We start from the raw sequence: 26,801 nt of genomic DNA, 5'->3' as shown, positions 1-26,801 counted from the left end.
CTACATTTGGCCCATATCCTTGTAAATGTCTTTAGAACAATATAATTGAACTCACTTCTATAGTTTCCTCTGGATGCTCATTACAGAACCAGACCATCATCTACCTGTGCCCTCTAATTCTAGGATCATCCACCCTGGGAAAAAGACTGAGCATTAACTTTATCCATACCTTTCATGCTTTGATAAACCTCGATAAGGTCACCCCTCAACCTCCTACACTCCAGGGAAAAAAGGCCATGGGTAATGAAGAATTTGTTTAATTTAAATTTAGACAAACAGCACGGTAACAAGCCCTTTCTGCCCTTGAGCCTGCACTGCTCAATTACACCCAATTGACCTACAACCCAGTACATTTTGAAAGGAGGGAGGAAACCAGAGCAACAAGAGGAAACCTGCACATACATGGAGAGAATATACAACTCCTTACAGACAGAGCTGGATTTGACCCCAGTTGCTGGCCCTGTCACAGCTTTTTGCTAACCGTTATGCTAACATGCCATTCTGTTGATGATATACCAAATCACCATCAATCCATCCGACTCTGTTAAGTCTGATGCATATCAGGAACAATATCCCAATTTCAGCTCTAGTTCTAGACCAGTGGTTTTCAAACTGCCCCCCAAACTCACATTCCACTTTAAGCAATCCCTATGCCATAAGTGTTCTGTGATTAGTAATGGTTTGCTTAAGGTGGTATGTAAGTGAGAAAATGTTGAGAACTACTTCTCTAGATCCAACTGTTGCTGAAATATTTTGCTTGAGAAAAATTGTCATTGGCTTATTTCCTTTAGAGTAATGAAACAGGACACATAATGAGCCAAATAGGTACGACTAAAACAGTGGTTTTCAAATGTTTTCTTTCCATATACCACCCTAAGCAATCCCTTACTGATCACAGAGCACTTATGACATAGGGAATACTTAAGGTAAAATGTGAGTTTATAGGGGAGGGGGGGGCGGGCAGTTTGAAAACCACTGTTCAAGATTGAAGAGGGAATCTCTGCAGGTTTGTGATCCACTGTAGGACACCAGACGAAACATACTGCAAGGTTCACCACCAAGAATCCATCAATATATTTTGATTTATAATTCAGATGAACTAAAGTCTCAAACCTGTGTGCAATTACTTGTGTGTACGCTGGCAGTTTCTGGCATTTACAAAGAACCTTCCTGCAGTTACTTGTGTAAGGACTGCCAGTTCCTGGTATGAACAAACAATCTGCCTGCAGTTATTTGTGTAAGGACTGCCAATTCCTGGTATGAACAAAGAACCTGCCTGCAGTTACTTGTGTAACGACTGGAAATCACTAGCATTTACAAAGGAACATACAGGACACTGCAGATGCTGGAATCTGGAGCAAAAAAGCAAACTGCTGGAGGAACTCAGTGAATCAAGTATCACCTGTGGTGCACATTCAGGTTCAAGTTTATTCTCACTTGTGTCAAAAATGCAGTGATAGAGGATGACATCTCATATGTTGTACAACAAGGCACAGTGCAACCGATATTTTGGTGTTCATTCAGGAGACTATTAACAGTGGAGAAGAAAGTGACCTTGAATTTGGTTGTGCATGACCTCACCCTTGTGAATCTCCCTCCAGACAGGTGGGGGAGGGATTGAAGAGACCATGCCTTTTAGATGAGTCTTTTAACTCGTTGGATACTTTTCCAAGCAATTATAGAAGGAGTCAACAGAGAGAATGGACTGAGCCACATTCACAAACCTCTGCAGAGAAACAGTTGACATTATGAGTCAGGACCCTAAATCAGGAGCCCATCGCAATGCACCTGCTTTCCATTTCTTGCACTGCCTTACTTTCTCCCTGCACAGCCTCCACCAGTGCTTCCACCCTCTCTGCTTCTTACAACGTCTTTTATCTCTTAACACTCAGGGTTCTAATGTTAGCGACCTGAAGCATTAATGTGTTTGACCAGCTGAGTATCATCACCATTTCCTATTTTGGCCTTACCTAACCTGATACATGAATGACTAAGTCCAGGATACAAATAGGAAGAAGAATGGAGATGTCTCACTGTACTCTGGCCAATATTTATCAATATTCTCAAACCAGTTTATTTAATTAGTTTTAATTTACAGCACAGTAACAGGCCCTTTCAGCTCACGAATCCGTGCTGCCCAATTATATCTAATTAACCTATAACTCCCAGTACATTTTGAAGGGTGGGAGGAAACCAGAGCCCCTGGGGAAAACCCATGCAGAAACAGGGAGAACATACAAACTCCTTACAGCCAGCACCAAATTCAAACTCTGGTCCCGATCACTGCTGCTGTAACAGCATTGCTCTGACACTCCTGTTCGGCTCCGAATCATGGGTCCTCTACCGGCATCACCTACGGCTCCTAGAACGCTTCTACCAGCATTGTCTCCGCTCCAACCTCAACATTCATTGGAGCGACTTCATCACCAACATCGAAATACTCGAAATGGCAGAGGCCGACAGCATCGAATCCACGCTGCTGAAGATCAAACTGCGCTAGGTAGGTCACTTCTCCAGAATGGAGGACCATCACCTTCCCAAGATCGTGTTATATGGCGAGCTCTCCACTGGCCACCGAGACAGAGGTGCACCAAAGAAGAGGTACAAGGACTGCCTAAAGAAATCTCTTGGTGCCTGCCACATTGACCACCGCCAGTGGGTTGATATCACCTCAAACCGTGCATCTTGGCGCCTCACAGTTTGGCGGGCAGCAACCTCCTTTGAAGAAGACCGCAGAGCCATCTTACTGACAAAAGACAAAGGAGGAAAAACCCAACATCCAACCCCAACCAACCAATTTTCCCTTGCAACCGTGTCTGCCTGTCCCGCATCGGACTTGTCAGCCACAAACGAGCCTGCAGCTGACGTGAACATTACCCCTCCATAAATCTTCGTCCGCGAAGCCAAGCCAAAGAAAGAAGAATTTAATTGAACCCCTGCTTCCTCTTGGCCCTTTGAAGTTTTCCTTTCCAATCATTTATCGGATTCTCTTGCCGTTGAATCTGCTTGCACCCAGTTTTTCAGGTAGTGCGTTCAAGATCACAACAGGCCACTTCATCTCATTCCTTCACCAACTTTTGTAAACCTGAGATCTCTGACTCCCAGTCCCCTTGCTGAAGGAAACAGTTTCTCCCTGTTTCTTTGTTCACTTAAAATGCAAAATATACTGCCTAAAAACACCAACTCTACAATTAACTTATTCTCCCTCTCTTGGGTTATTGAAAACACTGTAACCCTTTGACTTAATTTTCAAGCAGTAAATCCAAATTGATTTAATGTTTTACAAGCCCAATGCCAGGCAACACTACACTGATTAAATAATTGTTTCATTGCAAGATGTAATTGATGGATAGTTTTAAAAGATTATTAAAGTGCTTTGCATTGTAAATGGGATTACTGAAAACATAAACAATGAAAGAATGCAACTTGTCTTCTTCTTGCCTCTCTTCCCCCACAGCACATTGAAAGATCTAACTCAGGGTGGGATCAAAGAGCAGCTAGACCAGTGTATTCTGGAAAATGTAAGCAAGTTCGTATTGTACCACAGGATACCAAGCAGATTTAAAGGGGGTAATCTATTGACTGCTTCTTTGGCTGCATTCCGTTGGTAAATTTGGACTTTAGATATACATCATGGTAATAGGCTCTTTCGGCCCACAAGCCCGTGTCGCCCAATTACACAGAATTGACCTAAAAGCCCCAGTATAGAGGAGAATGAAGGGTGGGAGGAAACTGGAGCACCCAGAGGAAACTCACGCAGACACAGGAAGAGCATACAAACTTCTTGCAGGCGGATTCGAAACCAGATCGCTGGCACTGTAACAGTGACTGGGTTGTGTGGGAACTAGCATCCTCGACCTGCTTGCATTTGTCTGTGGAAAGACCAATGATTCTCATGCCATAGCTGGTATTTGCAAGCAAAATTTACCTCAGAAGAGGTGGATCCAGTACAATTTAGGTCAAAACACATGAACCAAAGGGTTAGAGGTATGGAAATGTAACAAAGGAGGTTCCAGAATACTGTAATTCTTTTTTAAATCAATGTATTCTGGTATTATTTTTACAAAAGTTAAAGTTTATTTTGTGGTGAATGAACAAGGCATCCAATTATGAACTCAACCATTTTCCAAATAGCACTACTTAAGTGTGAAGGTTATTAGGAGCAATGGGTCATAACTTAGAGTTGTGAATAGGGAGCGGTAGGGGGGGGGGTCATTGTTTAGAGTGGGGAATAGGGAGCCGGGGGGGGGTCATTGTTTATAGTGGGGAATAGGGAGTAGTGGGCCATTGTTCAGAGAGGGGAATAGGAAACAATGGGCCCTTTTTTAGAGTGGGGAATAGGGAGCGGTGGGTCATGGCTTGGTGAGGTTGGAATTTTGTGACCAGGGTGCCAGTGTATTGATAAGGAGCCTGGAAGCCTATCCAGTGGTGGAAAATTGGGCAGGCAGCATGGCTGGAGTGGATTTGTCACTAAATTGTTCAGCACATCACTGGTGATGGGCTGTTGACTCATTCCCAGCATCTTCAATTGTGCTGCTCACAGATTGAAGTTTGATCGTTATGGCAAGGGTTGTATGGGGATTGGTCAAGGTCAACTGGGAACATGATTGGGAAATTCAAAGCTTAATTTGGGGCCAACGGCAGAGGTAAGTGATTTATTTTTCTGGCAGTTCTCTCTGTACGGATCTCTGCCAAGAAGATCATGTATCCTGGAGTGCCAGTGTCCTGGACAAAATGACCTTCTTGGCAAAGAAAGGAAACTTGTCCTGGAACATTAAGAAGTGGGTCAGAATACATAAAGGACATCCGATGAATCACAGCAGGAAGTCATGGGTCATATTTTTGGAGTGACACAAAATAATGGTTTTTGTTCTGTAAGTGTTTAACTGCATAAAAGTTAACGTCATGGAATTATTTTTCTGCATGAACGTGATTTTGTTGTTAAAAATGGCATAGGTAACAAAGGCAAAAATATAATCAGATAATTTTTTTAAGTTTTCATCTTCTCGTATCCCTTTATATTTATATGGACTTTCCTTCCTTCCTTTTCTTATATCAAGCCTGATTTCAACCTAATTTCTAGTCCCTTTCTCCATCATTCCTGTTACAAGCCTCAGTCCCTGTGGTTAATGTGTTATGTTGTTGGTAGAGTCATTCACTCTACGCGCAGAAACCTTGTTTCCTGACTGCAATGACTTTAGTTCACACAAAGTTACAGTAGGAAATAGTTTAGAGCCAAAAGGTTGGGGTATAAATGTAATTGTGACCCTTCCCAGTGAGATTTGAAAGCCATTAGTGAAACTAAATGTTGGTGACAGAATCAGAGAAAGATTTCAGTATTCAAAAGCCTCAATTAAATCTGTAGATCAATGCTTAAAATTGACAATAAATAAAAATGAACAGCAATAGGTATTTGAAGGAAACCTTTGCCTTTTCTGTCCTTCTAATGGCTGCTTTCCTTCCACTAGTGATGCTGAAGGGTGGTTCTGTGAATGTCCGAAGACCTACAGTGGAAAACTCTGTCAGTTCTCAGGAGGGGAGGGGAGTGTGTGCGCACACGGTGCAAGCTGTGTGCTAAAAGCCACTGGAGATCCTGTCTGCATTTGTCCTTATGGAAGAGCAGGAGTCCTCTGTGAAGAAGGTAATAACTGAACTGAAAGTCTGGCAAAGCTTCCTCTTTTAAAATGGCTTCAACAGTATCTGAAGTGGGAAAATTACTTCAGCTGATTGTGTAGCTCCACAAGAATAATGCTGAGATCACAAAGAGAGGTGAAGGACTCAATGTGTCAGGCAACAACCATGGAGAACAATGGTTAATCGGCATTTGTGGTTGGGACCCTTAATTAGGCCTAAAGTGGGAAGGGGAGCTGGTAAGTAGAAAAGTTGGTTCCGCTGGCAGGTGAGACTACAACGAGGGAACATAGCCTCAAGATACAGGGCCATAGATTTAAGACAGATGAGGAGGAAGAGCTTCTCCCAGAGAGTGGCGAATCTATGAAATTCCCTGCCAAAGGAAGCAGAAGAGGTTGCCTCATTAAATATATTTAAGACATTGTTTGATAGATTTTTGCAAAGCAGAAGAATTGAGCATTATGAAGAAAAGGCAGGTAAATGAAGCTGAATTAATGTTCAAATGGGGGAGTAGGCTCAATAGACCAGATGGCCGACTCGTGCTCCTATTTCTTGTACTTAAAAAAAGGGTGGGGGGGCACTGCGTAGGGGCCAAGAGGTGGTAAGATATTGGGCAAATGAAAGTGGGAGAGGTGGAGAGATAGGCTGAGGAAGTGGGGTTGGGGGACATTGAGGAAAGTCAAGTGGCAGTAGGTAAAGTACAGATGGAAACTGGATATGGATCAGGGCGGCATTACCTAAACTTAGAGAACCCAACATTAGGCTCGAGGCCACCCAGGAGGAATATGATATTTAAGACCTTTGAGATGACAGGTTTGCCAGAATAATTTGATTCCATTGTGTGACCATTTCTGAGCATCATACTTCAAAAAGGATGTAGATGCCTTAGAAAAGGTGCAAGGGAAAACACTTATAATAGTAGCTTTATGAAGGAGCAGAGAATGGAAAGAGTTATCCTTAGAGGTTAAGAGATGATGATCTAAACTATGAAGGGTTTAATGGTATAAACAGGGAAAATTGTGAGACATTTTAAGCATTAACTCAATGCGCCAAAGTAGATTAAGTAACTGAGATGGAACTGTTGGTAGGGAGAGACAGTAAGATATTTGGCTGGAGGAAATATTAGGGATAATAATTTTAGGTTTTGAGTTATAACCTGGAGCGCATTTGCCAAGTTTCTTGGATTCAGCAGTTATTCCGATATCTATTTCTGTTGTATTACCTGAATCACAGTCAACAGAGGTATAACCTGAACAGTGTTTCAGTTCAATGGAGTAATACAAATCATACCACTTGGTACAAACGAGTTCTTTCAGGAACCATTTGTACATAACCCATATATATTGCTTGATTAACCTTTAAAAAGGAATAAACCTATTCTATCAATTAACTGCTTCCATACATGAATTTACACAGCTGATAAATTGCATATATTCATATTCAGTATAAATTCATCCATTTATGAATTCATTCCATTTTTGGTCTATTTGTTTAAAATTCTTCATTGCAAGTTGCACTATAAACCTGGTGCTTATAATTTCCATGGATCATTTTCCAATTCTGTTCTCCAGATGTATGCAAACAGAATTGCCTTCATGACTTTGAATACATTATTCCAGATTCTCTGGAAATCAATGCTGTGTGCATTTTACTATCTAAATAACATGGAGTCTTGCACTCATTAATAACTATAGTTGTGACATTTATTTGTTTATTTGGTACATTATGAGAAAGTAGGAACTCAACTGTACACATTTCTACTTGGGCTGTTTCTTAATCTTTGTGCCTTTGTTTTTGCATTACCAAGTTCTAACCCCCACTCTGGCCCACTGTACACACCAGTTCTATTTCTTTCTCTCTGGAGTCACAGGGTTATCTCTTCTGACATTCCCCTTCTGGATTGTTGCATATTTATTCACTTCCAATTCCAGTCAGTCCTGCCTCAGCTGCATAGGTCTTGCATTAATTCAGATTTCAGATTTATTGTCAGAGTACATACATGACATCACATACAACCCTGAGATTCCATTTTTCCTGCACGCACGGCAGGATTACCACTAATTGGTAGTGCAAAAAAAAAACTGTACACAGCATAAACATGTCATTGAGGAGTCTGATGGTGGAGGGGTAGCAGCTGTTTCTGAACCTGGTGGTGCGAGTCTTGTTGCACCTAGACCTCTTTCTTGATGGCAGCAGCGAGAACAGAGTGTGTGCTGGGTGGTGTGATCCTTGATGATTGCTGTTGCTGCTCTCTGGCGGCAGTGTTCCCTGTAGATGTTCTTGATAAGTGGGGAGGGTTTTGCCTGTGATGTCCTGGGCTGTGTCCACTACATTTTGGAGGGCTTTATGCTCAGGGGTATTGTTGTTCCCATACCAGACCACAATGCAGCCACCTACCACACTGCTGTGGAAATGTGCCAGTGTTTCTGGTGTCATACCAAACCTCCACAAACTCCTGAGGAAGTAGAGGTGTTGACATTATTTCTTCACGATGCCATTGGTGTGTTGGATCCAGGAAAGATCCTCCGAGATAGTGACTCCCAAGAACTTAAATTTACTCACCCTCTCCACCTCTGATCCCCCAATGATCACTGGATTATTTACCTCTGGCTTTCTTTTCCTGAAGCAACAATCAGCTTCTTAGTTGTGATGACGTTGGGTGCAAGGTTGTTGGTGGGGGTTGTGGCCATGCAAAAGATCTAGACAGACATGTCTTGGATGAGCTCTCCATGAAGAGTATTAAAAAGATGGTTTAAAATTAAGAATATTTTCACTGTGAATAAACAAAAGATCACTAAGAAGCCAAGATAGCAAAAAAGAAAAATCAGAAGAGACACTGACCGACTCAGCCAGGAAGGTCGAGTGAAAGCCCAAAAGGGAGCAACACAAGAGCAACCTTGGGACTGGCTGTACTGATGAGATCAAAGTACAATCCTGGATAAGATGGAGACTTTATGCACTCATTTCATGGGCATTGAAACCACAATGAGTTATATGTCAGATAAGATGACTGCATTAAATCATCTTTAAATTCAATAAATGGGCCGTGGAAATTGACTTGATTAAAATGCGAAGAAATAGAACTTGGATAAGCAAGATATGCTGACGAGATTGACCACATGGTGAATTTTAGCAGATGCAATAATGTTTGGATTATTGGTTTGAAGAAAGGGATCAAATGAAGATAACCAATGAGCTTCTTTGAAACTTGGGTCCCAGAAGTGTTGGGACAAAAAAAATTAAATGGAAGACTACAAATAGGACCCAGAAGATCTGACGATCAGCAGCCATGGCTAAATCTAGTAAGACTTTTGAGTTACCAGGAATGGGAAGCAATTTTGGGAGCAGCATTTGATTATTCTTTAGCAACACAATCGCCCACTTGAGATTGATGGCAGAAAGGTGGTATTCTTTCAAGATTTTAGCCCAACTTTGATTAAGCAAAGAAAGGGGGTGATCAGAGAACATAAACATATATCCTGCGACTCTGAGGGTCGAAGTAACGGATGGTAATCGTCATTTCATCAATACTAAGGAAGAAGTGGAAGAATTTCTATAAAAGATTATGAAAAGATTAAAGATATTAAACAAGAAGATTAAGAAGAAAGTTACAATGGGACTAAGTAAAAAGTTTGTTTTTTGAACAATCTGGTACTTATTGTTAAATGTTACAGAAATTTGCAAGGCAAGCTCAAGAAAGAGGAAGAAATAGTAGCAGAGTGGAGACGCTGGTCTAAGGGGGGTAATGGTGCTAGAGAGGAGCAGTTTTGCGGGCTTTTTTTTCCACGGGCTTCCGGGATTTTTTTTGTTGACACCACCATCAGAGCAGGGGCACTATATATTTTTGTTAAAGGGGTGTCCTGGGTAAACTTGTACCTCTCACTTTGTTCGTTTTAGATTGGTCACAGTGTTTGAGCTACTGAAAGAAAATAGACACACACGCTGAGAGCACTTCAGTTTATACAAATCTTTATTACAAATTCTAAAGCTGATTTCAAACTACAATATGCAAGCTCTTCCCAATTATACTTATCAATGCCTGGACTGGTCCCAACTGCCGAAGCGAGGCAACGACTGCACACTTGTAGTAGATTGTCGGGGCGCCGGTAGCAGCTTCTCCACCTCCCCTGACCGGGACGTTGGCTGGACTCTAGAAGTTCTTCTTCTTGCTGAGAGATGTTGCCACCTCTCAGAGAGTCTCAAACTTCAGCAGTGGGACCATTGCTTATATTACCCAAAAACTGTTTACTCAAGCACCTATTCCCAGCACAGAAAGAAAAATAAGCAAGCAAGCTAGCATGCCTAGGCTTCTATCGAATAACGTAATTTTCAGCTTATCACTTTGAATACAATGGTTTATTTTGCATCAAGGCTGGCCTCTGACAGTCTGTGACCAAAACAAGCAAGAAGATTAAATGTTCTTGGTACACAGATGTCCTTTCGTCAGATAACTTGCATCTCTGGCCCCTCGGTGGAATTTAGCTTATGTCTGAAAAACAAGCAGGTTCTCAGCCTTGCAGGAGCAAAGGCTGCAAAAATAAAAAATATGGTTTAAATCTTCCGTTACGAGGGGTAAGATTGCTATATTACTTAAATAATTGAAAAGGTTTAATTGCTGAACAATATTTGTTTAAAAACTGGTATGGATAGAATGCTAAAGTTTTAGTCTTTTAGTCTGAATGTTAACGGGCTAAACTGGACGGTGAAAAGGAAAAGGGTCTTGACACACTTTAAAAAAACTAAAGGCAGACGTAGTTTTCCTGCACGAAACGCATCTTACTAAATTGGAGCAAGCTAAATTAAAAAGAGGATGGGTAAGGCAAGTAATATCATCTTCTTTTACTTCAAAGGTGAGCAGAGTAGTGATTAATAAAAATGTACCACTAATAGTATAAGATATATCAATTAACCAAGCTGGAAAGCTTATAGATCGGTGAATTAAACGCTCATATTGGTAAGTTTGTAATGTATTATAACGTAATTTCAACTTCATTAAAGCAGCTTTTTTTGAAAGCTGAAATTCTTTTTCCAACTCAGTAATTTGTTTCTCCAATGTTAAATTTTTGAAAGTGTTGAATGGAATTTTTTATTTAAGGTGTTAGAGAAGTTTAATTTTGGCCCTTATTTTATTGGTTGGGTTAAGGCTTTAATAAAAATCCAATTGCTAGGGTGATGACAAATGGTCAAACTTCTTTACCATTTAAATTAACACCATCAACTCGGCAAGGTTGTCCATTATCACCAGCCTTGTTTGCATTAGCTATTGAACCATTAGCTCAGACAATACGACAGAATGATAAGATTAAAAGGGTGAGAATTGTGGATGTTGAATATAAGATTAATTTATTTGCGGATGATGTGTTGGTGTATTTGACAGACCCGGAGCAGTCTTTGAAATATTTACTAGATTGTTTGTTGAAATTTGGGAAGTTATCTGGATATAAGGTAAACTGGGATAAGAGTGAAATATTGCCAGTTGGGGAAGGAGATTATTCAGAATGTAAAAATATTATAACATTAAAATGGTCAGATAGAATTAAATATCTAGGAGTATCAGTCTTTATATAAATTAAATTATGTTCCTTTATTAAAAAGGATTAAAATGGATTTGATAAAATGGAAAGATCTTCCGTTAACATTAATTGATCGAGTAAATTGTATTAGAATGAATATTTTTCCTCGAATCCAATATCTATTTCAGTTGATACCATGTTTACTTTCAAAGGGCTTTTTTCAGGATTTGAGCAGGGCGGTGCGGGAATTTTTATGGAAGTGAAAATTAGCACAAGTAGCTTTGTATAAACTTACATGGAAATATGCATTAGGTGGACCTCAGTTACCTAATTTTCAAAATTATTATGACACTGCGCAGTTGAAATTTGTCAGTAGGTTGATGGATATTGATCAACCCCTGAATTGGGAGAAGGTGGAAATGGCTTGTACTTCTGAAGTTGATGTACACCAGTTTAAATTTAAGTGGAATATGAACTTATTGCGGGAATGTAATATGCCGGTATTAAAACACTTGTCAAAGATATGTGTTAAAAGAAATATGGTTTTAGGATCGAAGGGTAAATTATCAATTAAAACCCCGTTATATCATAATCAGCTTATTTCTTTTTCAATGTTCAATATCCATTTAAAGAGATGGAATTCTCAGGGTATAAAGATAATTCAGGACTGTTTTGAAGAAGGCCAGTTTCTTTCTTTTCATCAATTGAGGGAGAAATTTGATATATCTATAAATTCTTTATTTGTGTATATTCAACTCAGAGTTTTGATAAAAGATAATTATGGTAAAGAGATGAATTTACCTAAGTTGACAAAATTTGAATCTTTGATTTCCTCTCTACCAATGAAAGGCCACATTTCAGATATGTATCAATTGTTATAAGAAAGTATGGATAAACCGGAATGGGAGAAATCTAGAACTAAGTGGGAAGTTATGTGTCATGGAAGTGTAACTAAATTGACGAATGTAAGATATGGAATGGTTAATTATAATTTTTTACATCAGATATATTTGACTCCAGAGAAACTGAAAAAATATGTTTAATAATTCAGACTCTTGTTTTAGATGTGGATTATCTACTGGAACTTTATTACATGCCATTTGGTCTTGTGTTAAAGTACAACCATTTTGGGAAGGAATTAGGTTGGTTTCAGAAAAATTATTTAAAATTAAATTACCATTAGATCCATCGATTTTTTTTGTTGGGCTATATGGTCTCTTTAAAGGGATTGGAGTTGTACACTTAGTGTTGTATGCTGCACAAAAATGTGTAGCTAGTACTTGGAAAGATAATGTGGAGATTAATATAACACGTTGGCTTGTGTTATGGAAAAAATTACATGCAACTTGCATGATAATTATTTTTTTGTTAAAATGTGGTCTTCCTATTTGGAATATATGAATTTAGAAATACTTTGAAATATTGTATATATTCTACATTTTATTTTTATATTTGGCTCCCCTTAAGGGGGTTGTCTGAAGGGGTGGGAGGGTGGGGAAGGGCTTTTATTCTTTTCATATATATAAAAATTGATTTCTTTCTGTTATGTTTGATTGTAAGCTATTTAAAAATCTTTTAAATAAAGTTTTTTTTATATAAAGCGAGACTACGGGGACTGCTGTCCTTTGGTCTTCACAGAAACGTGGCTCAGCGAAAGGGTCCCAGATGCCTCCATTCAGCTGGACTGGCTCACTTTATTTCGGGGTGACTGAGTTGATGCTTTGTGTGGTAAAGTCTGTGGCGCAAGGACTCTGCACGAGTCTCTGGTAACTGCTGGAATTTGTGACTGTTAGATGTAGACCATTTTATCTACCATGGGAATTCACCACAGTCCTCATTGTTGCAGTGTATATCCCACCACCACCACCCCCCCCCCCCCCCAACTGGTGCTAACGCTAAGGAGGTAATCTAAGAACTGTATGACACTATAAGCAAACTCCAGACTGGAAACCCTGACAGACTGATTATTATCGCTGGGAATTTCAACAAGGTGAACCTCAAGTCAGGGCTACCTAAATTCCATCAGTATGTGAAGTTTGCTATGAGAGGACCGAATAGGTTGGACCTTGTGTATACAAGCATTTCTGATCATTATTGGCATACAGACCCAACCACTTTACAGACAATGCCATCGTCACCTAGAAAACAAGGACTCGTATGTTCGAATGCTATTTATTGACTTCAGTTCAGCATTCAACACGATCATACCTAGTACCAGGCCTGCATGCTTAGTCCACTGCTGTTCACTCTGCTGACCAACGACTGTGCAGCTAAACACAGTTCAAACTACATCATCAAATTTGCTGACATGACCCTGGTGAGCCTGTTTAGTAAGAATGACGAGTCATCGTACAGAGATGAGGTGCATTTGATAATGGTCTGGTGTGGAGTCAACAACCTGTATCTTACATTAAAAAAACAAAAGAGATGGTGTCAACCAGGAGGCCCTGAGGGGAACCACGCTCCACTGACCATTGACAGCTCCACCATTGAGGTCATCAAGAGAATCAAGTTCCTTGGAGTGCACTTGACAGAGAATCTCACCTGGTCCCTTCACACCAACTCCAGAGCCAAGAAAGCCCAGCAGCGCCTCTACTTCCTGCAGAGGCTGAGGAAAGTTCATCTCCCATCCTCCACCCTCACTACATTCTACAGAGGATGTATTGAAAGCATCCTGTGTAACTGATCACCGCCTGGTTTGGAAGTTGCACCTCTTCGGACCGCAAGTCCCTGCAAAGGATAGTGAAGTCAGTGGAAAATATAATTGGGGGCTCTCTTCTTACCATGAAGGACATCTATAACGCTCGATGCAGGCGAAAGGCAATAAACATTGTGAAGGACTCCACACACCCCCTCATGTAAACCATTCTCCCTTCTGCCATTTGGTAGGAGGTACCATAGTACTCAGGCCTGTACGCCCAAATTGGGCAAGTTTTTCCCCCAAGCCATCAGTCTCCTGAATTCCCAGAATGTGAGTAGTGTACCGTAGACTTTTACTGTATACGTCTTAATATTTCAATGAGTTTAACTTCTAACTTATAATTTCTCCTGGAGCATACTTACATAGATATATCTCTTTGCTGTGCGATAAATAAAGGCGACTTGGCTTGAGATAGCTATTCACAGATCATACCTGCTCCTACTGAATTGATCTGGATCTCTGGACTTAAATGCCTGCAAACTGGCTTTCAGCATGTTCAGATTTTATTGTTCATCCAGGGCTTCTGGTTGGGAAAACCCTGAATGATTTACAGCTATTTGATAAAGTGTGACAACCTCAGTGTATTCTTTCAGATTCTCAGCAGAGACCGTGAACACCACCCAGTCTGCTGACTCAAGGACGTTCTGAACCGTTCTTCAGCCACTTTCTTGCTGTCCTGACCTCTGAAGCCTCTCTTCTTAGGCTCTGTCTGTATGAAAGCAGGAGGAGCACAGCCAAGTGATCAGACTTGCCAAAATGTGGTCGCAGGAGAGAACGGTGCGGACATTCCCTCAGCAGCATGTTCCCAGCATGGAGCACTCCCTGTATAAAATAAATAAAGGTGCCTCCCAAATCTCCAATAAACTTTCCCCTTTTCGCCTTGACCTATGCCTTCTTGTATTCGACATTTCCACCCTGGGGGAAAAAGACTGATGATTTACACTCTCTATGCCTCTCATAATTTAATACACTTCTCTCAGGTTGCCCCTCAGTCTCTAATGCTCCGCCAGACAGAGGTGGAGTTTGAATAGTGCGTATTTTATTAAAGAAAATAACTCTGCCCTGACCTGCAGTCTGGGTAGAGCTCTGAGTAACTCATGATACAAGCAATTTTTTAAAAATATGTGCACTACATTTCTTATAATGAAAGGACTTCATGCCAATTACTCAATATCTCCAAGAGAATGTGAGGAAATGTCATTTGCTCTCATCAAATTATGTATGTCCAAGCTAAAGTAAGTTATATGGGTAGCTGAGGATTCACATCCAATTCGCATTAATGAGAAGATAGTCATAGCTAAAGGTCACTTTCCTGTTCCAGAGCTCTGCTTTATTTCTGCTTTTACTCATTTGAAACCCGTCCAATTGCAGGCTTTAGCTTTTAATGTCCAAATTAAAGCCCTTAGGGTCATCAGCAATTTTGAATTTGCATGTTTGGAATGTTCATGAAATATATTTTTACAGAGCCCTACCATTTCATTCTGTGCAGAATAGCTAGCTATTCATGACAAATTAATTTTTGCTGTTTATTATTGTCACTTTCTCCAGTGAAGAGCAAAATGATGGGGAGAACAAGGTAGTGGTCTTTAAAGCAATCAGGCGGCTTGATGAGGTAGATGTCCAGGGAGGCGAATTATCAAATGGTCATGAAGCAATCCAATGGGGAATTCCAGAAACAAGCTCACATATAAAGTGGCCACAGTGAGAAGTAAAGGAGAAATATGGGGAAAGCAAGATGGACTGAGGACAGAGACTGGATAGAAGAATATGCTGAGGGGTGATATTAAAAAGGATACATATTTTGCAAAGCAAGATCTAATGCCTCACAGCTTCAATGACTTTGGTTCAATGCCAGCCATGGATGGTGTCAGATTTCAGATTTATTGTCAGAGTACATACATGATATCATATACAACCCTGAGATTCTTTTTCTTGTAGGCAAGGCAGAATGTGTCTTCTTACCAACTCCTGGTAAGAAAAACCATACATGTCATACACATGTAAACAAATAAAGAACTTTAAACAGATAATGAATGTAAACAAACTGACTGTGCCATACAGAGAGAATTTTTAAAAATCAATGAACTACATAAGTAAGAGTCTTTAAATGAGTCCCTGATTGAGTTTGTTGTTGAGGAGTCTGAGGGTGGAGGGGTAGCAGCTGTTCCTGAACCTGGTGATGTGAGTCTTGTGGCACCTTTACCTCTTTCCTGATGGCAACAGCGAGAACAGAGCGTGTGCTGGATGGTGTGATCCTTGATGATTGCTGCTGCTGCTCTCTGACAGCAGTGTTCCCTGTAGATGTTCTTGATAAGTGGGGAGGGTTTTTCTTGTGATGGCTTTAGCTGTGTCCACTACCTTTTGGAGGGCTTTATACTCAGGGGTATTGTTGTTCCCATACTAGACCACAATGCAGCCAGTCAGCGCACTTTCCACTCACCACATCTCTGTAGAAATTTGTCAGAATTTCGGTGTCATTCCAAACCTCCGCAAACTCCTGAGGAAGTAGAGGTGCTGATGTGCTTTCTTCACAATACCATTAGTGTGTTGGGTTCAGGAAAGATCCTCCGAGATAGTGACTCCCAAGAACTTAAATTTGCTCACTGCGTGGAGTTTGCTCATACTACCTGTGACTGCCCCACCCCCACCCCCACCCCTATGTTCTCTGGTTTTTGCCTATATCTTAAACACAAGTTGCTGAGTTAATTGTTCATTGAAAATTGCGTCAGCATGTGGCTGAGTGGTAGAATTCCAGGGTGTGGAGAGAATGAATTGGGTCAAGATATGGTTAGTGTGGAGTGCTAGATGATGAGTGCAGACCCAATGTGGCCAAGGGCCTGTTTCTCTGTTGTACCTCTGTACAAATTTAAGGCCTGAATACTGGCACAAACCAGTTGGAGTGAAATTTTGCAGTTACTGTACTTTCTATGAGCTTTTTAGGCAAGTTTATTGTCACCCAATTGCACAGCCCAACAAAGCAGCGTTCTCCGGTCCTCAATCCAAAACATGCAGACACACAACCAAACATAACACATATACAGACAAACAATACATATGAAGGACAAATATTCTCTCTCTCTCTCTCTCACTCTCTCAATAAAAATAAATTCATAATTTTTTTTGGGTGCAAATGAGTCTCGAATGGTTAGTGTGAGCAGTTGCTTTGGTCGTTCAGTAATCTCACTGCCTGTGGGAAGAAGCTGTTCCTCAGCCTGGTGGTGCTGGTTCTGATACTCCTGTATCTCTTTCCCTCCAGGAGTATTTGAAAGGTACTCTATGCAGGATGCAAAGGGTCCTCAATGATTTTGCATACTCTTATGACCTCTAATCCATTTCTCTGCCGTGAGTGTCGGACTCTGGCTTTACCTTACTCTTAATTTAGTCTATGTGTGGTCTGAGTCCAGCGTGTTCTTTGAATGAAGTGATAGGAGAAGGTATTCAGTTCAACAGTCAGTTTATTACACAGCACAAGAATAAAACTTAACAGAGCTCTGGGTCAATCGTTAGTTCATAGGTCACCTGCGCAGTGAGCTAATCCCCAAGACTGACCCCTATTGTCCAGTTGGCTCAGTTTATATAGATCAACCTTATCATTCAGCACAAAAGTTGGCTTCCTTTGCTAGATCTTTTTGCATAAGGGATATCACAAGTCATCTCCTGTTTTGCAGATATCTGGGGTGTAGCACTCCCATCTTAATCCTCCAAGCCAGACTATCCTGTTGATTGGATCAGAAATTAATTCATCCCCAGATATTTCTAATCACCATTCTGTCCCTGTCTGGCCAATTTCTGCTGTTCTCTTTAACACCTCCTCCCGCCTTAATCTTCCTCCTAGACTGGTTTTCCATTCCCTTTGTTTCTTGCAGGCCATTCTTTGTTCTGGTCTGGCCTGTGTCTCCTGTGCTACTCACCACCTCCTTCAGTTTGAGCATTCCACCTAAATCGTTTTATGCATTTCCTCTCCCTGTATTTGGGAGCAGACAATTTTGCTCAGCCAACTTTACTCCATGCTGTGATTGCCACTTAATCACATTCCTCTTTTTCCCTGAACCATGCAGTAAATATAAAATTATTAATTAATCATTTCTTTCATAATGTTTTAACCCCTAGATTCCAACAGTCCCCATTTTGGTCTCATGAAAATGAGACCAACCACCAGTTAACTTATGGGACCAAGATCTCAGGAGTTTTTGCAAGGACCGGCATCTCCGACCCCTTGTTAAACTTAACCTCACAAACTTGGCCATTATGAACACACTTCAGTCCAGTGGGGGCCCCAACACAGTGTTCAGGAACGTCAGTCCAATCCGCAAAGTACCGTTTCGGTTTGTTATGGGCCTCACAGGCTGACCACAAACACTTTGTACAGTTGTTTCCTTCTCCAGATGCTTCAAGGGCTAGGAACAACATCACCCAGAGTCCCCACATAGTGTCCATCAAAGTTAGTCCAATCAGCAAAGTACTGTTCTTTTTAGTTGTGCGACCCCCAGGCCGAGTGCACACACTTTGTACAGTGGTTTTCTTCCCCAGCCCCTTCAAGGGCTCAGAATACCAGTACCCATAGTCCCCACATAGTATTCATCCCAGCTCTTTCATTGTTTTGATGCCAATAAATTGATTATGCCGTCAACCACTGATACACAGTCACCGTAGTCCAATAGTCTCTTTAAAAAGGGACGTTAAGTGTTCTTAGTCCGTGGTTGCTTCACAGGTTCTCAGTCACCTCTGTTCGAATCTGTTCCAGTGTCCGTGTCGGTGGGTCCGTTGCTGCACACTGACTCCAATGATACCATGTCTCGCCTTTTCCCTGTAGTCGAACCGCTTGGGACGTTCTCTCCACCACTCTGTAGGGTCCTGTCCACCTGGGCTCCGACCACTTTCTCTTGATGACCTTTAGCAGAACCCACTCTGTGACTGAAGGTATCGGTGTTTCCCCTTCACTGTTGGGACTTGTGACCTGTTGTGAAAAATCTGACACCAGAGCCGTTAGTTTATCATAATAAAGCTTGCATCCCATTGAACTTACCTCATTCTTCGTAGTCTGAATTCCGGCTCCCGGTCCCGGAAACTGGTGCCCCGTTTGTAGTTCATATGGAGTAAATCCTGTCACAGAACTTACCGAACTCCTTATTGACATTAATGCCAGGGGCAACGCATCCACCCAATTTAGTTTGGTCCGTGCTTGTACTTTCCCGATCTTACCTTTTATTGTTTGGTTCATCCTCTCCACTTTCCCTTGGGATTGTGGATGGTACACCGTTCCAAAGGCATGTTTCAATCCCAACATTGCTTCTACCTCCTGTAGATCGTTATTCTTAAAATGACTTCCATTATCGGACCTAATTTTTCTAGGAAATCCGTGTCTCGGAATATACTGGTTGATCAGGAATTTACATACCGTCCTTGCATCTTCTCTTTTGGCAGGGATTGCCTCCGGCCACCCTGTGAACACATCTACTGCTACTAAGAGGTATCGATAGCCACTTACCCTCTCAATCATGTCCGTATAATCAAGTACGATTTCCTGCCCTGGTAACTTAGGTAGCGGGAACTGACCTTCATGTGGCTTTACAGTCGCCTTTACATTGAAAGTTATACATACCTCACACTCTCTGATATGGTTCTCTACCATCGCCGGCAGGAAGGGGTGCCACCAATGTATCAAGTACCTTATCATCTGTTTCTTTCCACAGTGTGTTAGCCCATGCGCCTCCTCGAGGAGGGGTTTCATGAGTCCAGATGGTAAAACTGGCCTCCCGTCTATCGATCTCCATAATCCTTGATCCTCGGTTGCCCCCCTTTCCTCCCATACCATCCTTTCCTGAGGTGATGCCTTTGCTTGTTCCTGTACTATTACTTCTACCCTACACGGTGGTAATAAGTCATGTGCTGTTCTGTCTGCCTGTATCATAATAAACTGAGGGCCGTATCCTGCTGCCCTTTTAGTGGCCATGTTCGCTTCCTGATTTCCCCGAGCCATCATCGTATCTGTTCTATCATGTCCTTTACATTTAAGAACTGCTAATGCCCTTGGTTTCAGGAGACCCTCACCCAATTTCCTAACATCCTTCTCGTGTTTAATTGGGGTCCTTGCTGCTGTTAAAAACCCACTTCTAATCCATTGACTAAGCTCAACCTGTATTGTCCCTACCACATATGCCGAGTCTGTATATATATTGACCTCCTTCCCTTCTGCCCATTCTAATGCTGCTATCATTCCCTGCGGTTCTGCGAGTTGTGCTGACTCCTTTCCTCTCACTGTCCCTGTAATGATTTCTTCAAATCCTCCTGTAGTTTTTCGTACCACCGCATAGGCAGCTTTCAATCCATCTGTGGGGTGTCTGTAACAACACCCATCTGTAAACAAGTTTCATCTGGTTCTCTTAAGGGTGTAGCCTGTAAGTCAGGTCTTATTTTAATATCCTTCACTACCCTCTTCTCACAACAGTGTGGTTCTCCCTCTCCCATATTGTCTGCCATGTTAATGCCTTCATGGGTAAACGTAACATTTGGAGCATTCAGGATCTTTTCTAGTCTCGTCTGCCTTAGCGAAGTCATTGTAAATGCTGTCGAGCTCACAAATGCTACAATGCTATGTGTTGTTAATACCGTCAGGCCATGTCCCATTACTATGTGTGCCACCTTTTGTAAAATCTTTGCTACTCCCGCTGCATGTCTCATACATGGTGGGTGTCTGTCTTCCGTCGGGTCTAGTGTGATACTCACATACATGAGCACACATCTTCCACCCCCTTTTTTCTGAAAAAGAACACCATCAATTGTGTGTGCTTTTTCAGAAACATCCAAAAAGAAAGGTAGTTTATAATTTGGAATTGCCAAATCTGTAGCTGTTGTAAGAGCTTGCTTCAATAGAATAAAACTCATCTCAGCCTGTGCAGTCCAATCAAGTGTAGCTCCCAGATTCCTCATCCCCTGCTCATTCACCAAAGTTCGCAGTGGATGTGTCAACTCACCATACGATGGGATAAACTGCCTACTATAACCTGACAAACCCAAAAACGAAAGCATCTCCTTTACTGTCTTTGGTTTTGGATGATGTAGTATCGCTGTTCGATGTGCAGGGGAAATCCCTGTGCCTTTCGCTGAGACCATTCTACCTAAAAAGGTGACCACCTGCCTGCAGCATTGCAGCTTTGAGCGAGAGAATTTAAAGCCTGCCTTGAACAGCTGCACTAGCAGGAGACAGGTGGCCACCAAACAGGAAGTATGATCAGGTGCTGCTAATAGGATGTCATCTACATACTGGATCAGAACTACCCCACCTGGCAGTGCTAGCGCCCCCCCCCCCCTGCTGTTCTTTCAACACCTGATTGAAAATCCCTGGAGATAAGATAAAGCCCTGCGGAAGCCTAGTATACCGCAACTTTCTACCTCTATACATGAACGAAAACACATCTCTTAATGGTTCTGCCAGCGGTAAGCAAAAGAAAGCATTCTCTAAATCTATGCAAGAGAAACACTTGTGGTTAGGGTTTAAAGCAGTCATGGCAGTATATGGGTTTGGTACTGGAACTGTGGGTGTTCTCACAATACCATTGATGCGCCTTAAGTCATGGGCCATCCGATATTTGCCCGTGTCTTGTTTAGGAACAGGTAAGATGGGTGTATTCCAACTAGAACGTGAATGTTCCAACACCCCTGAATACATAAGGCCATCAATGGTCTCTGCCAAACCTTCCTCAGCTTCAGGTTTGTGGGGATACTGCATCTGCCAAATAGGGGTGTAATCTGACAGTTCGAAGGTTATGGGATCAACCTGCTGACAAAAACCCACATCTGCTGATCCCACTGACCACAGGTTCTCAGGGAGAGAATCTAGCATAGGGGCTGAGTCGGGGTGATCCATCTTCTCTCTACCATGAAAGCGTTCAATCTGTCTATGCTCAAGGAGGACTCGATCATATGTCGGAGACAAAATTCTGTATGCTTGACCAGATGAGAACTACACTGTCGGTATTTGGGTGTCAGACCAGTCACTAAGGGACATCAAGTTCCGACACATCGGTCCCAAATCTTTTGCCTGGTGAGTAGTGCCAATTGCAAGGGTGACATGAGGAATGGCCTCACCTGCCATCTCATACCATTCCAGCTGTTCAGATGTCAGTGCCACCGTAGCGGCCACTCCCTCCTTTCCTACCACTATGTAGTCCGAATTAATCTCCCATTGCCTGCCCTCTACCTCTTCATAAAAGGCATGCTGATACATTTCATCCCCATCCCTATCGTAAAAGAGGGTCATATGGGGAGGGTCCGAGGGAGGGGTATACGGGTGTAACGTCTGGATCCACGGCTTCCAATGATTATAAAGCTTTAGCAGCCCTCCCTTCTGTGGGTCCTCTGGTTGCAACAGCCCCCAGTAAATGTCAGCCCATTGTCCCTCAGACGCGGATCCTCCAGCTGCCGCCAACAACATCTGAGAACTGGAATGCAGTGTAGTTACTGAACAGTTCATAGAATATCCATTTGGAAAGGTGACCTCTATTCCGCTGGGTCCACAAAGGATCGATGCTCCGCACTTGACCAACAGGTCTCCGCCCAAGAGATTGGTAGGGCACCTGGCTGACAAAATGTATTGATGTGTAAAAGTCTGTCCCGCCACAGAAGTGACTAGTGGTGTAGAAAACGGCAGATTTTCTGGTGTACCCGAGAACCCTATCAGCTGGACGCTAGAGGATGATGTTTTATCTTGAAACTCAGCGCCAGTGAGTGTTGAAAATCTGGCTCCCGTATCCACTAAAAAGGATACTTCCATGTCCATTACTTTAATCTGCAGGAAAGGGTCTGCCAACCTAGCCTGCTCATGGGTGCTCAGGCTCCGTCACTGTGGGCAATATTGCTCCTCCTCTGTCAGCAAAGGGAATTGTCTCTTCGGAGCTAGAGCCGCATAGGGTGCCTGATGTACCGGGGGTAGCACTGACGATCTCTGGGGCTGGACCCAATGCTCATTTTGTGGTGGTCCATATCCCCTTCCCCCAGTGTCCCGAGGATCCCAAGCTAAGGGGCAGTCTCTCTTCCAGTGTCCTGGCTGACCGCATACAAAACATACGGCTGGTTCCATTCGTGGAGCACCCCGACCTCTCCCTCTTACTCGGAATCCCCCCATTGGACCTCCCATTCTGGCCACAGAGGTGGGACCCGGTGCCCAATATGGGGCCGGGTGCCAACTCATATTATTCCCTTGTGGTGGCTGCAGTGGCTGCTGAATCATCTGGTTCGCACCCTTTGAGGAAATCTTTTTTGCCTCGTTTGCCTTTTTCCTAGCCTCTTCCAATTGAAGCTTAACGAATTGCTCTTGTGCCGACTCCGTAGTTTGTTTGTCCTCCTTTTGCTTAGCCCTGTAACGTTTCATGTGATGGGTCAAATGTTTTTCCCATTGCTCACTCGAGCAGCCAGGAATATCAGGGTTACTCTCTAATGCCTCCCTAACTACAGCTGGCAGTCCGCTCATTACTGCAGCCCTAAAGAGTGTAGTCTGCAAGGGATCTGTGGCTGAGTGTACTCCTGCTTTATCCGTCCAACTCTCCTTACACTGACTCAAAAAGGTCGAGATCTCCTCATCCTCCTTTATGGAAAAGGTCAGGGACTGCATGACACCGGGGGGAACGGGAAACTTATCTCGCATTGCCCCTCCTACTGCCGTAGCATGGTTGGCAAATGGCTCGGCATCGAGGCACCTAGTGATTCCTGCGATCATTTCTACCTGCTGTATCTCCCACAGCCCAAGCTGTTTACCCAATAATGCTCTCCAATCCCCTATGGCTATCTTATGTCCCATCGTATATTGGCAGAACTTTCCCATCCATGCTCCACCTCCCTCAGTCGGAGGTGGCATTTTGTCCAAAATACAATTCATGTCGGTGAATGAGGAGCAAATTTCCCCAATTTGCGGACCCTCATAAATTAGCGGCATCTGTCTATACCTTTCTGGAAGCCGTACTTCCTCCCTGTCCCACAACGCATATCCCAAAGGGGAGCGAGGGTTATCCTGACTCTGTCTTCTGTGTGTGATAATGCTTCCCCTGATCGTGACTGGCTGTTCCTCCTCTTCATTCTCAACACTCACACTAGCTAGATCAGTATCCTCATTCTGCTCTCTCTCCTGCTCCCATCTGACACTCGCTGGGTCATTTCCCTTCCTATTCTCCTCTTGTCCCAGCTCTCTCTCATCTGTATTTCCCAAGCCCCTACTATTTTTCCTTACTGCACATCTATCGTTCTGTACTTCGTGCACCCACTCTTTTGTTTCCTCCACTCTCTCCTGCGTAACTCTCTTCAGTCTCTCCTTCGCCTCATGTAGTTCTGGACCTGTTAACTCAATGACATTCACTATTCCCTCACTTATCTGCATCGCTGGCATTTGGGGAATAGGATAAGGTGGTGGCAATGTCTCCGGTAACTCTGGATATAACGGGGCTGACGGCTTCATCTCCCCCGTATTCTCCTTAGTGGTATGGGATCCCTTTTTAATATCATGTTGAAGGTTCGCTTCCACAGCCATGCAAGCCAATGTCATAATGTGTAAATCTGCCCTTCTCTGTTCCTTCACTTCTCTCTGTTGTTTAAACCTTCTTCTATTCCATATAGATCCTTGTCCTTTTGTCTCATGTTCCTGTATCTCCTTGGCTGCTTCCCTCTCTGCTTCTCTTAAGTACAGTACCAGCCGGATTTTTTCAAACCCTCGTGGTACCTTCCCCTGACTCTGCAGCTCTCTCCATATCTGTTCGTACCGTGCCATAGCCTGTACCTCCTCTCCCTTCAGTAATCCTCCCAGTAATTGATTCCTTGTTTTTTCCCACTGTCGGTTTACAGATGGGGGAACCCCTCTGTCTTCCCCGAGCTCTTGCCCTACATCCCTATTTACTCCTTCCATCTCCGTTCTGATCTTTAACCCTTTAGACTTCGTACTTCACTGGGTCTCTCCCCAGTAGGATTTTGACACCCTGCAATTTACTTCGACCCTTCCCACGTTATTATACACACCAGCGGCACACTACACACAATCCTTAAACAAATACTTATTATAAACTATTATGATACACTATACGATTCCTAAACAGATACTTATACACTATAGAAGCAAATAACTATCACAATACACCTTATTCTAATTGGCCAAGTGTCTAAACCTATCTCTCGAGATCGCTACGAGGGGACTCCAACCCCGTTCTACTAGGAGGACTCCAACCCCCTTTTTACTACAGGGGACTCCAACCCCGTTCTACTAGGAGGACACCAACCCCCTTTTTACTACAGGGGACTCCAACCCCGTTCTACTAGGAGGACTCCAACCCCCTTCTAATACAGGGGACTCCAACCCCGTTCTACTAGGGGGACTCCAACCCCCTTTTGTTTTATTCTTTGGCTTTAACGAGGGCTTTTGCAGAGTAGTGACAACACACAATTTATCATTGCCAATAGCAGAACTTCGTTAAAACAGGCATCTGCTTACCTCCCTTTGTAGAATGGTCACTTGTTGTTATCACCACACCACAATCGACCGGTTTTTCGTATCTTTTTCTTCCGTCACTTCTCCATCTTCATCACGTCGGGGTCACCAAATTGTCGGACTCTGGCTTTACCTTACTCTTAATTTAGTCTATGTGTGGTCTGAGTCCAGCGTGTTCTTTGAATGAAGTGATAGGAGAAGGTATTCGGTTCAACAGTCAGTTTATTACACAGCACAAGAATAAAACTTAACAGAGCTCTGGGTCAATCGTTAGTTCATAGGTCACCTGCGCAGTGAGCTACTCCCCAAGACTGACCCCTATTGTCCAGTTGGCTCAGTTTATATAGATCAACCTTATACAGAACAAAAGTTGGCTTCCTTTGCTAGATTTCATTATCATACAGAACAAAAGTTGTCTTCCTTTGCTAGATCTTTTTGCATAAGGGTTATCACAAGTCATCTCCTGTTTTGCAGATATCTGGGGTGTAGCACTCCCATCTTAATCCTCCAAGCCAGACTATCCTGTTGATTGGATCAGAAATTAATTCATCCCCAGATATTTCTAATCACCATTCTGTCCCTGTCTGGCCAATTTCTGCTGTTCTCTTTAGCACCTCCTCCCGCCTTAATCTTCCTCCTAGACTGGTTTTCCATTCCCTTTGTTTCTTGCAGGCCATTCTTTGTTCTGGTCTGGCCTGTGTCTCCTGTGCTACTCACCACCTCCTTCAGTTTGAGCATTCCACCTAAATCGTTTTATGCATTTCCTCTCCCTGTATTTGGGAGCAGACAATTTTGCTCAGCCAACTTTACTCCATGCTGTGATTGCCACTTAATCACATTCCTCTTTTTCCCTGAACCATGCAGTAAATATAAAATTATTAATTAATCATTTCTTTCATAATGTTTTAACCCCTAGATTCCAACATGAGCGACCAACACTGTGATGCAGCCAGCCAGGACGCACTCGATAGAGCTCCTATAGAAGAATGATATAATGGTAGCCTTGCCCACTTCAGTCTTCTCAGGAAGTACAGTTGCTTTTGCACTTTCCTGACAACTGAGGAGATGTTGAGTGCCCACGATAGGTAATGAGTTAAGTGAACTCCAAAGAACTTGGTACTCCCACTCTTTCCACTACAGAGTTGTTACGTGTGGTCATTCCTGTTCTTTCTGAAGTTCACGACTGTGTGATAGTCGTGCTGCTGTCAAGGTACAAAAAGAACAACCAAGCCACGCTACAATTCAAACAGACTTTATTCAAATAATGCTAGCAGTAATGAGCAGTCATTAGTGTTGGATAGACAAGGTCACCTCATTAAGACTGGTCTCATTCAAAGAACACAGTCACAGGGTACAATATTTAAGGCACTTACCTGCATACAAATTGGATAACATTTCTTTGAACATGTTATGTTTTGCCTTTTGCATATCCTCTTCCTAAAGATAGGGAAATGGTTTGTTGTTGGTCATTTTATTCTCCTGTACAAGT

At 42.6% G+C, this 26,801-nt stretch overlaps 2 protein-coding genes across 3 annotated transcripts in view; one reads left to right on the top strand and one right to left on the bottom strand.

The window, feature by feature from the left end:
* Positions 1–26,801, top strand: part of eys (eyes shut homolog) — a 986,043-nt gene that overhangs the window by 925,548 nt on the left and 33,694 nt on the right. The window contains exon 33 of the mRNA XM_069886108.1: positions 5,469–5,641. Within this exon, the coding sequence (XP_069742209.1) occupies positions 5,469–5,641 (173 nt within the window). The remainder of the gene's footprint in view (positions 1–5,468; positions 5,642–26,801) is intronic.
* LOC138736490 (uncharacterized) overlaps positions 22,681–26,801 on the bottom strand; it is a 30,770-nt gene continuing 26,649 nt past the window's right edge. For both annotated transcript variants that reach the window (XM_069886115.1, XM_069886116.1), the window contains exon 3: positions 22,681–25,489. In XM_069886115.1, the coding sequence (XP_069742216.1) occupies positions 22,685–24,736 (2,052 nt within the window). In that variant the 5' untranslated portion in view covers positions 24,737–25,489 and the 3' untranslated portion in view covers positions 22,681–22,684. The remainder of the gene's footprint in view (positions 25,490–26,801) is intronic.

This window comes from Narcine bancroftii, chromosome 6, assembly GCF_036971445.1.
Source record: "Narcine bancroftii isolate sNarBan1 chromosome 6, sNarBan1.hap1, whole genome shotgun sequence".
NCBI classification, from domain to species: Eukaryota; Metazoa; Chordata; class Chondrichthyes; order Torpediniformes; family Narcinidae; genus Narcine; species Narcine bancroftii.
This window is presented reverse-complemented; position numbering and strand designations above follow the sequence as displayed.